The sequence below is a fragment of the Palaemon carinicauda genome, chromosome 11, assembly GCF_036898095.1.
Source record: "Palaemon carinicauda isolate YSFRI2023 chromosome 11, ASM3689809v2, whole genome shotgun sequence".
In the NCBI taxonomy this organism is placed as follows: Eukaryota; Metazoa; Arthropoda; class Malacostraca; order Decapoda; family Palaemonidae; genus Palaemon; species Palaemon carinicauda.
The window spans coordinates 122,685,201-122,695,200 of NC_090735.1; the positions used below are offsets into that span (position 1 = coordinate 122,685,201).

General features: G+C 37.1%; 1 protein-coding gene across 3 annotated transcripts in view; it reads left to right on the plus strand.

Annotated features, from left to right (window-relative positions):
* Positions 1-2,167, plus strand: part of LOC137650157 (dual oxidase maturation factor 1-like) — a 24,851-nt gene extending 22,684 nt beyond the window's left edge. For all 3 annotated transcript variants that reach the window (XM_068383312.1, XM_068383314.1, XM_068383313.1), the window contains 2 exons: positions 1-145; positions 2,031-2,167. The exon at positions 1-145 is cut by the window's left edge and continues 76 nt beyond it. In XM_068383312.1, the coding sequence (XP_068239413.1) occupies positions 1-145; positions 2,031-2,059 (174 nt within the window). In that variant the 3' untranslated portion in view covers positions 2,060-2,167. The remainder of the gene's footprint in view (positions 146-2,030) is intronic.
* Positions 2,168-10,000: the final 7,833 nt, after the last annotated feature.

A 10,000-nucleotide genomic window follows, 5' to 3' on the forward strand; every position in this document is an offset into this window, starting at 1 on the left:
TCCCGAGGCTTCGTGAAGGACAGCCCAACGCTGCTTTTTCGGTTGATTCGCCAGACGGTCCCTCCACTCCCCGCTCGAATCAGCCTCCTGGCCACGATGATACGGACCTCTGTGATGACGTTTTCTCGGAAAGCTCTAGAACTAAGTAAGTTGTGCATATAGTACTTAAGAGTATGTAGAGAGATTAGGTCTGGGTATCAAATCTAGAACTGAGTAAGCTGTGCAACTAGTGCTTAAAGTATATAGAGAGATTAGGACTGGGTGTCAAATCTAGAACGAAGTAATCTGTGCAACTAGTGCTTCAAGTGTGTAGAGAGATTAGGACTGGGTGTCAAATCTAGAACGAAGTAAGCTGTGCAACTAGTGCTTCAAGTGTGTAGAGAGATTAGGACTGGGTGTCAAATCTAGAAAGAAGTAAGCTGTGCAACTAGTGCTTCAAGTGTGTAGAGAGATTAGGACTGGGTGTCAAATCTAGAACGAAGTAAGCTGTGCAACTAGTGCTTCAAGTGTGTAGAGAGATTAGGACTGGGTGTCAAATCTAGAAAGAAGTAAGCTGTGCAACTAGTGCTTCAAGTATGTAGAGAGATTAGGGCTGGGTGTCAAATCTAGAACTAAGTAAGCTGTGCAACTAGTACTTAAGTATGTAGAGAGATTAGGACTGGGTGTCAAATCTAGAACGAAGTAAGCTGTGCAACTAGTGCTTCAAGTGTGTAGAGAGATTAGGACTGGGTGTCAAATCTAGAACGAAGTAAGCTGTGCAACTAGTGCTTCAAGTATGTAGAGAGATTAGGGCTGGGTGTCAAATCTAGAACTAAGTAAGCTGTGCAACTAGTACTTAAAGTATGTAGAGAGATTAGGACTGGGTGTCAAATCTAGAACTGAGTAAGCTGTGCAACTAGTACTTAAAGTATGTTTAGAGATTAAGACCGGGTGTCAAATCTAGAACTAAGTAAGCTGTGCAACTAGTACTTAAAGTATGTAGAGAGATTAGGACTGGGTGTCAAATCTAGAACTAAGTAAGCTGTGCAACTAGTACTTAGAGTATGTAGAGAGATTAGGACTGGATGTCAAATCTAGAACTAAGTAAGCTGTGCAACTAATACTTAAAGTATGTAGAGAGATTAGACTGGGTGTCAAATCTAGAACTAAGCTGTGCAACTAGTACTTGAAGAATGTAGAGAGATTAGGACTGGGTGTCAAATCTAGAACTGAGTAAGCTGTGCATCTAGTACTTAAAGTGTGTAAAGAGATTAAGACTGGGTATCTAATCTAGAACTAAGTAAGTTGTGCAACTAGCACTCAAGTATGTAGAGAGATTAAGACTGGGTATCTAATCTAGAACTAAGTAAGTTGTGCAACTAGCACTCAAGTATGTAGAGAGATTAAGACTGGGTATCTAATCTAGAACTAAGTAAGTTGTGCAACTAGCACTCAAGTATGTAGAGAGATTAAGACTGGGTATCTAATCTAGAACTAAGTAAGTTGTGCAACTAGCACTCAAGTATGTAGAGAGATTAAGACTGGGTATCTAATCTAGAACTAAGTAAGCCGTGCAACGAGTGCCTAAAGTATGTAGAGAGATCAGCACTGGGTGTCAAATCTAGAACTAAGTAAGCCGTGCAACGAGTGCCTAAAGTATGTAGAGAGATCAGCACTGGGTGTCAAATCTAGAACTAAGTAAGCCGTGCAACGAGTGCCTAAAGTATGTAGAGAGATCAGCACTGGGTGTCAAATCTAGAACTAAGTAAGCCGTGCAACGAGTGCCTAAAGTATGTAGAGAGATCAGCACTGGGTGTCAAATCTAGAACTAAGTAAGCCGTGCAACGAGTGCCTAAAGTATGTAGAGACATTAGGACCGGGTGTCAAATCTAGAACTAAGTAAGCTGTGCAATTAATACTTAAGTATGTAGAGAGACTGGGACTGGGTATCAAATCTAGAACTAACAAGGTGATTTAAAAATTTGAAATGTTCTTAACAATCTGTGATAACAATAATAACGCTATCTTTTTTTTTTTTTTTTTTTTTTCAGGACGGACAGATACCCAGAACAATCGCTAGCCCCTGAAACAGAGCAATAAGATAGAAAAATCACTGTATAGGACATCCAAGAAGATTTTTTACGACATTGGTAATACATATTGTTTGTGATTGATTGATTTAAAGTTTTCAGTATTGTTTGTGAAAGTAACCAGAATGAATCGAGATTCAAAGACAAAATCTGTGAGATTATCGGGGGTTTTAGATTTATTTAGCGAGGAAAAGACAGGACTGGAATACGACCACTTGCTTCAAGACAAGTCGGGGGAGAAATCGCCGGGGGAAACGAAAGAGAAGAAAGTAAACTTGTTCAGCTTTAGGAAGAAGTTTGAGAGCGATTCTAAAGTGTATGAGAAACAGACAAGTAAACCGCTCTTTAGATATCTTAGTAGTGATCATTCATCCTCAGAGGCGAAGAGCCTTAATGTGAGAGAAGAAAGCATTGAATATGAGACACAAGTTACTCTCAGGAAACCCCCTAAACATGAAAGAAACTTGATCCTGGAGCAAAGCAATTCATTTGACCCTGAGCTGAGTTTGGGTAGACGGAGTCTGGATGTATCATCTACAATGGATCGATTTTCCGGTGAACAGGTGGAAAATCAACTCTTATCCTCAGGTGAAATATCTCCTACAGCCTGTAAAGGGCCTGTAACATGTAAAGAACATAAATTTTTCAGATTTTCTTCAAAACAGAAGGTAAAATTAATTGAAACAGCTACAACAGGACTTTCACCATCTGTAAGTTCTTCTCATCGTCAGATTCCGGGTGAAAGAAATGTGAAAGAAGCGACCAATGCAAAGACAGAAATATTGCAGTCAGTGAACAACTGTGAGGATGTGCTGTTGATATCACATGGGGAATCAAGGAAAAGAATTCGTTCAGAGGGAGGAGGGGAAGAGTTGGTCACTGAGCAAAAAGCAATGACAGTAAACAGTGAATTGTCTTCAGAATTTTTCACCATAGAAGGAAGCAAAGAGTGTCCTGAAACTGTGTCTAATTGTAAATTATTTCCAGCGTGCGTTAGGAATAGCCAGGAAGCTGAAAATGAGAGGACCAAGAGTACAACAGATATGCCTAAGAACACTTTGAGGAAATGTTTCGGTTTTCTAAGAAACATGTTGATATTTCTCAAAAGTTATGTGGTTCTTTCCATTAGATTTATTTTGTACTTGCCCCGAGACGTTCTTCTTATGACCAAATCCACGTTTCTTTTCATAAGTGACAGTTGTGGCAATATATATTCGAGAATATGTAAAAACAAAGCAAAAGAGGACCCCAAATTACAGAAACAAATTGATTACCAGTTGCCTAATGACATCAATCCTGATTGTCAGAAAAGGAGAGACAGAATTTCAAAGTTTGAACCACGACAAGGAAATGAAGCTGTCAATAACATAAACGAATCAGAGATTTCATTGAAAGAAAGCAAGCCAAAATGGCGGAAAATTCTTCGTCAGTGGAGTAAAGATGGAAGACAAAAGCTGAATAAAGGTATTTCAGCTTCTGATTTTGCTGAGCCAGAAGATGTAAAATGGTCCACAGAGTTTGAAACTGTCCAGAACCAAGGAAGCCACATAGAATCAGAAAGTTTAAGCAATATAAGAGATACTGATGTTACAATGGCAATGGCTTCCAAACAGAGGAAAAGTTCATTCAGATCTTTCATTTCGTTGATGCAGGAAGCCTTTTCTTTTCTGCTGTCTGTCATACTTTTCATTCCACTGAACACAACCTATGTTTTGAGGCATATTTTCTTGAAAATCTCTGCTGTGGTATTTAAGAATCCAATTCAGTCGAAGAAAGTTTCTGTAGGGAGCACCGATCAAGACGATTCATCCGATCCTGGAGATTTGAGACTTGACAACCAGATCGAAAAAGTTAATAACGAGATCTTCAAGAAGACGAAATACAAATACTCTCTCAATGTGTTCGGACTAATCAAGAAACAGAAAGCGGGATCAGAGCGAGAAATTATCAAAGATGACATTAATCCTTTAGATACCACAGCATGTATTTCTCGTGATTCGAACTCAGGTCGAACGTTCGAGCCAAAGGTCCTGATGAGAAAAATTATTTCATTTTTCTCAGCCCTTCTCCATTTCATAGGTTTATGCTTCATCACTTTTTTTAGTTTCTTAAGAAATGTTATAGCCATCTTTTTTGCATTTATAAAATTATTGTTGTTCATTATAATAAGATTTGCTTGTCTGCCATTTATTTTGTTAGGGAAAATATTACTTTTCATACTTAAATGTATCAGATATCTACTCCAGCTTTTATGCACCATTATTTTCAGTGTTATCAAGAAATTTTGTTTGGTCATTTTACTTGTTTTGTCATTGCCCATTGCGGTAATTAAGATCTTTAAAATAGCTCTATGTTTCCTTGTTGATATTTGTTGGAAGTTTTGCATTACGGCAGTAAGGTTTGTAAATCCTAAAAGCAAGACGCAACTTCAAGCAGATTCTGAAGAAAATATCAACACTGAAGGACGGTTGAATGAAGTGTATCTTAAGGCGCGAGGAAAAATGGAAAAAAACTTTAAAAAACTTCATGTGAATGCACTTTTTAAAAGGATCAAGAAATCGCCAGAAAGTGGTGCCTTTTCCGCAGGTCATTCTCAACCTCATAACAGTCCTAATGAAAGCATCGGTCCAGTGACACAAGAACCTGAAACATTCGCTCTACAGTCTGATCTTAAACAAGGCCGTGCACTCAGTAAGCTCTTTGCACGGACTGTCAAGTTATTTTCAAAGGTTTTATCTATCATTCTTGCAATCCCATTGAGCATAATGGCAGTTTTTAAACTGACCTTCCGTTCTTTAACTTCATTTATGAAAATAAATCCATCTTATCCCACTGACGCTCATTCAGTACCAAGCTCTGATCAAAAATCGTCACCAGAACCGTTTGTGAACAATGCTAGTTGTACACCTGGCGAATCTAATGATATGAATCCTTTCATTCGCTTCCAAACAGCAAATATGAAACTCCATAGATCAAATAGCGAAGAAGGATATGTCATTGACTACTCGGCAGATGAAGGGAGTCTCCAAACAAAGCAGAGCTTTGAGAACCTGGCAAAGAAAGGTGTTACGTCAGTGTCAGAGAACACAGAGTCCAAGGAGAGTGAAGGAAATAAATGCACTTTCGATCCGAGGCGATACCTTAAGCTTACCTTTCCATTCTTCAGAGTTTTTTTCCGCGTGCTATCAAAATTCATCGAAGCCCTCTGGCACAAGATTGATACCATGATGTCATCTACTGTCAAAGCACTTCTCTTGGGAGTTCTGCACCTGACGCCAAGCGAAGTGATACAACGGATGGCCTTGGTGGCGATCCGCTTCACCCCAGGCATCAAGAACCGCAAAATCCTGCTGACCTTTCTGGAGAAAACGCCGTCCAAGATAACGAAGGGGGCAATAGAAACTTACGTGAGGAAGGTGCGAATCTCGGTCATGATGAAGCACGCACAGGTAACCCTAAAGGACAGTTGGGCGAAAAGTGTGATCAAGTGGTTTTCGGTGAGTTTGTCGACTGTCAAGAAAACTGCCAAATCGTTTTTCATGAGTGTGTCCCGTTTATTGAAACAAGTGTCGAAGAAGCTAAGGATTCAGAAAGATAGTAAGAGGTCAGCCTTAAAGAAGAAGGTGCTCATTAGGCTTAAGAGTGAGGATTTGAGCTCATAAGAAACGCCATGATGAGTAGCTACATCTTGACGTTTTGTGAAAAGCTGAATGCATAGAAGAAGAATCAACATTGTCTATTTGCCAAGGCACTTCCCCAAATTTTGGGGTTGTAGCAGTCATCAAACAAAGGAATAAAAGGGGACCTTTCCTCTCTCCGCTCCTCCCAGCCTGACAAGGGATTCAGCCGAGTTTAGCTGGTACTGCTAGGATGCCACAGCCCAACCTCCCTCGTTATCCACCACAAATGAAGTTTCATATGCTGAATCCCCTACTGCTGCTACCTCCGTGGTCACCAAAGCGACCGGAGGTAGCAGCAGTGCCTACTGGAATTGCTTCGCAATGCAAAGAAGGAGGAAAATCAACATTGTATTATTATTATTATTATTATTATTATTATTATTAATTGCTAAGCTAGAACCCTAGTTGGAAAAGCAGGATGCTATAAGCCCAGGGGCCCCAACAGGGAAAATAGCCCAGTGAGGAAATGAAATTAGGAAAAATAAAATATTTTAAGAATTGTAACATCATCAAAATAAATAGCCTAAACAAACCAACTTTAATATTGTTCACTATTTAGAAAGTTCAATTCTGTGTTTAGTTGTAGAGTATTAAAGTTTCTATCTATTATTACAGAAACTTCTATTACCTTTATGTTAATAAAAACTATAAAATTAATCTGAGTAATAATTATTTCCATTTAACTGCGCATGCGTCAGATAGATAAAGATTGCAACGTAACCAGATTTACAACTAAACGCTTATATACATTAAATTTGGTTAATTTTGTACTAAGCATGATAGTTTAACTTCTTCCTAACAAAAATTAAAGTTTATTTTACATATTTTTCCATTTATTTGAAAATCAATTGCACCATTGTCTCTTAATTAAGAATTATAATGATAATAATAATGATGATGATTATTATTATTATTATTATTATTATTATTATTATTATTATTACTCACTAAGCTACAAACCTAGTTGGAAAATCAGGATGCTATAAGCCTAGGGGCATTATTATTATTATTATTATTATTATTATTATTATTATTATCATTATTATCATCATTATTATTATTATTATTATTATTATTATCATTACTCACTAAGCTACAAACCTAGTTGGAAAATCAGGATGCTATAAGCCTAGGGGCATTATTATTATTATTATTATTATTATTATTACTCACTAAGGTACAACCCTAGTTGGAAAATCAGGATGCTATCAGCCAAGGGGCTCCAATGGGGAAAATAGCCCAGTGAGAAAAGGAAACAAGGAAAAATGAAATATCGTAAGAGCAGTAACAACATTAAAATAAGCATTTCTTAAATGAACTATAAAAACTTCCAACAAAACAAGAGGAAGAGAAATGAGATAGAACAGTGTGCCCGTGTGTACCCTCAAGCAAGAAATAATGATGATCATAAAAGTCATCATTATCATCAACCCTCAAGCAAGAAATAATGATGGTCATAAGTCATCATTATCATCATCATTATCATCAGCATCATCATCAGCCATAACTAGTCCACTGCAGGACGAAGGCCTCAGACACGTCCTTGCACTCCCGTCCGTTTGTCTTTCTATAATATTAGCAATGAAAATATTAATCAAAAACTATTTATCCTTCTTAAAACTAACAATTGAGATAACACGTTATAATAAAAGATTGAATAATGGAGTTGGCAACACAACTCAAATTATTATCATTATGAATAAAAAATTCTCTTTATCATTATAAATAAAAAATTCTCTTTATCATTAGAAATAAAAAATTCTCTTTATCATTATAAATAAATAATTCTCTTTATCATTATGAATAAAAAATTCTCTTTATCATTATAAATAAAAAATTCTCTTTATCATTATAAATAAAAAATTCTCTTTATCATTATGAATAAAAAATTCTCTTAACTCCTATCAAACATGATCTCCCTTGAGTAATATTGACGTCTCAATAGATAACGAATTCAGTAACATAGATATCATCAATACTTTATTTATTAAAAGATAACGTTTGGACAAATGGATCGAGAAAATAACAATTAGTTGTTTAAAAAAAATATATATATATATTGATTTTTTATGAAATGCTAGATGTCAGAATTTTTATTTTATTCATTAAAAGATAACTTTTGGACAAATGGATCAAGAAAATAACAATTAGTTGTTTAAAAAAAATATTAGTTATAAATTGATCTTTAATGAAATGCTAGATGTCAGAATTTTTTTTTTTTCATCATACTTTATTTCTTAAAAGATAACGTTTGGACAAATGGATCAAGAAAATAACAATTATTTGTTTTAAAAAAAAATGTAGTAGTTATAAATTGATCTTTAATGAAATGCTAGATGTCAGAATTTTTTTTTTCATCATACTTTATTTATTGAAAGATAACGTTTGGACAAATGGATCAAGAAAATAACAATTAGTTGTCCTTAAAAGAAAATATAGTAGTTATATATTGATTTTTTATTAAATGCTAGATGTCAGAATTTTTTTTTCATCATATTTTATTTATTAAAAGATAACGTTTGGACAAATGGATCTAGAAATAACAATTAGTTGTTTTAAAAAAAAATATAGTAGTTATAAATTGATCTTTAATGAAATGCTAGATGTCAGAATTTTTTTTTCATCAGGCATTGTCTCAATTCTGACTCCTAAAGGTCATGGTGGCCTATAGGAAACGTCCCTGCCTGTTGATCCATTGCACTGGGGTTCGATTCCCGCTCAAGCTCGATAGTTTCTTGTAGTGTCTGCAAACTTATCTTCCTTGTGAGCTAAGGATAAGGGGGAATAATCACCTGCCATTGCTTGGCCCCTCCTGGTCCAATCTTGGGTGGAGAGGGGGCTTGGAGACTATAGTCCATTTCTTTTAACGAGGCAGATATGCACCGACCCGCAACGGTGCCCTTTTAGCTCGGAAAAGTTTCCTGATCGCTGATTGGTTAGAATAATCTTGTCCAACCAAGTCTAACCAATCAGCGATCAGGAAACTTTTCCGAGCTAAAAGGGCACCGCTGCGCAAGGCATCTTGTCCAACCAATCAGCGATCAGGAAACTTTTCCGAGCTAAAAGGGCACCGCTGCACAAGGCATCTTGTCCAACCAATCAGCGATCAGGAAAAATTTTCCGAGCTAAAAGGGCACCGCTGCGCAAGGCATCTTGTCCAACCAATCAGCGATCAGGAAACTTTTCCGAGCTAAAAGGGCACCGCTGCGAGTCAGTGCAAATCTGCCTTGCTAAAAGAAATTGACTATAGTCACTTGCATATATGGTCTGTCTCTAGAGCATTGTCACTGTCCCTTGCATCTGCCACTCATGAACGACCTTTAAACGTAGCTTACACGAATTTGTAATGACAGATAGATGTAACATGTTCAAATCATTGCCTGGCCCTCCTTGGTCCTGGCTTAGGTGGAGAGGGGGCTTGGAGGCTGATCATATGTGTATATGGTCAGTCTCTAGGGTATTGGACTGCTTGATAGGGCAATGTCACTGTCCCTTTGCCTCTGCCATTCATGAGCGGCCTTTAAACCTTTAAACTAGAACATACAGCATGAACACGACATTACGTCATTATCTAGAATTGATTACGTTATCATACCATTATCTAAAGCTGATTTACCAATGAAATTCATAAAGGCGTTGAGAGTTTTCTTGATAAGTATAATGTCTATGTGATGTTTTCCTTGTGCAATCTGTCTTGGTTTTTCTTGTGCATATCAACAAGGATAGTATACAAATCTCCAAGTTATTATAGATAATTATTTTCTAAACAGTTTACTCAAACCCCCACAGGAGTTTTATTCATTGTTTAAAGGTTTAAAGGCCCCTCATGAATGGCAGAGGCAAGGGACAGTGACATTGTTGTGACGGCCGAGAGAAAGGTTATGACTCAAAGGCAGGATGCAATCAACTGAGTAACTTTATTAAAGAACACTCTCCTTTCTATACAAAACCTAAAGGCAACAGGAATTTTCATGTTCGAGAAACAGACAATGTTAGAGAGGAAACACGCAGACATGTTTATTCTGGTTCTTTTTAGTGCGAGGGAAGAGCGCAGATACAAGCATGATATATACAAAATTATTTATGTACGATCGTGTGACACACGGTTGGTACACATGTACCAACCGTGTGTCACACGATCGTACATTGTCCTAGAGACTGACCATATATGTAAATGATTAGCCCCAAATTCCCCCCCCCCCCCAAGGAGGGCCAGTCAATGGCTGCTGATGATTCAGCTGGTAGAACTAT